The sequence below is a fragment of the Erinaceus europaeus genome, chromosome 2, assembly GCF_950295315.1.
Source record: "Erinaceus europaeus chromosome 2, mEriEur2.1, whole genome shotgun sequence".
NCBI lineage: Eukaryota > Metazoa > Chordata > Mammalia > Eulipotyphla > Erinaceidae > Erinaceus > Erinaceus europaeus.
Genome location: NC_080163.1, coordinates 8477761 through 8479658, shown reverse-complemented (window position 1 = coordinate 8479658; position 1898 = coordinate 8477761). Strand labels below are relative to the sequence as shown.

General features: G+C 43.9%; 1 protein-coding gene across 1 annotated transcript; it reads left to right on the top strand.

Moving 5' to 3' along the window:
* Positions 1–597: 597 nt before the first annotated feature.
* Positions 598–1539, top strand: LOC132532700 (vomeronasal type-1 receptor 4-like). The gene has a single exon (XM_060171010.1). The coding sequence runs from the start codon at positions 598–600 to the stop codon at positions 1537–1539; it is 942 nt and encodes a 313-aa protein (XP_060026993.1).
* Positions 1540–1898: the final 359 nt, after the last annotated feature.

Here is a 1898-nt window from a genome sequence, read left to right as displayed (position 1 = left end):
ATTTATCTGTATGAATGATTTATGTGCACTAGCTTAGGGCATGAGACCTTTATTTAACAGCTTCTGTGACAGGTAGTTCTGGTGTAAAGTGAATCTCCCCTCTAACAATGGAAAATAATAAGTGCCACAAGTCTCAAATAAAAGGTGCAGAGAACGTCCTACATGTTGACTGGATCATTGTGTGGTAACATCTTAGCTAATATTTGGTAGAGCCTGATGGTTTAACACACTCTATTTCCAGCTGAACTTGCTTGAAATTCCCACTCCTCTCTCAGACAATTTGTGCAAACATTATCTTCTCCAATAATATTCTCATCATATGTAGCTAAAGACATATTACTATCATTACTAACTTTGTCAGTAGTGAAATCTTAGGTGTGTTCAGTGAGCGCCTTTATACTGTAAATGTCCCAGAGTTATCCAAACCTTGCAATGCTTTTCCTCAGAGAACATGATGCTGTCTGTCTCTGTTTCCAGGTGTGGTCAGTGTCAAGTGGAAGACACAGGACTGGGTGAGAGCATCCACTCAGCACACACCCCTGCCCTGTTCAGGAAGAAACCTGTTCATAGCAGAAACATCAGACCGGGGACAGGAGGATGATTGGCAGGGATGTGGCACTAGCAGTGATCTTCCTCATTCAAGTTTCAGTAGGAGCCCTGGGGAACCTCTCTCTACTCTGTCAGTATTTCTCTCTCCACTTCACTGAGCAAAGAGGAAAGCCCATAGATTTGATCCTGAAGCACCTTCTCTTTGCCAACTGTATATCCATCCTTTGTGATGGTGTGCCCTACATAATGGCAGCCTTTGGGTGGAGGCATTTTTTCAGGGATATTGAATGCAAACTTGTTTTATATCTTCACAGAGTGGCAAGGGGGGTGACCCTCAGCACCACCTCCCTTCTGAGTGCTATGCAAACCATCACTATCAGCCCCTGGACCTCCAGGTGGGCAGGGCTTAAGGAAAAAGCCCCCAGGTACATTAGCATCTGCATTTCCCTGTGCTGGGTCCTTGAAATGCTGATAAATATTATCTTTCCCATATATGTGAGTGCTTCAATGAACAGTATAAACACCACAGATTTGAAAGAGTTTATATTCTTTTCTTCTGTTCGTCATGACCAAACTAGAGACTCAGTATTTACAGCCCTGCTGTCCTTCCCAGATGCTCTGTGTCTGGGGCTCATGCTCTGGACCAGTGTCTCCATGCTTCTCATTCTGCACAGGCACCAGCAGAGGGTCCAGTACCTTCACAGAAACAAGGTCTCCTCCAGACACTTCCCTGGTCCCAGGGCTACCAAGACCATCCTCATCCTGGTGAGCACCTTTGTTTTCTTCTACTTCCTCTACAGCATCTGTCAGGCTCTTCTGGCTCTTCTTAACCAGCCCTCTGCATTGCTGGTGAACATCACCACCATGATGGCCTTGTGTTTTCCAGCCGTCAGCCCCTTTCTGCTCATGAGCAGGGACTCCAGCATGTTCAGGCTCTGCCTCACCTGCATGTGGAATAGAAAACTCCCTAATCTGATGAGAAAAATATAAATTGTAATTGTTTACACAAGGGAGAGCTATTCATTTCTTATCCTCTCAGTTTCCTAAATGAAATTGTTAAGGGTCAAAGTACTACTATCTGGAAAATAGGACTGGTTACAGATGTGGCAATGACCAGTCACAAAGGAGTTGAAAAAAGGACACATTGAAAATATAGTCAAAAGGACATATACAGTGCAGTAGCCTGTAGGGAAATCTAATCATTTCCTGTGATGATATTCCACTCAAGATATCAAGGAGGGATGGATCAAGTCAAGATAGCTGCATGAAGGTAACACCTAGAAGAACTCACCTTAAAAAACCTCTTTGCTTCTAATCCTGGCAATTTTAAGTGGAAACAGGACTTCCAG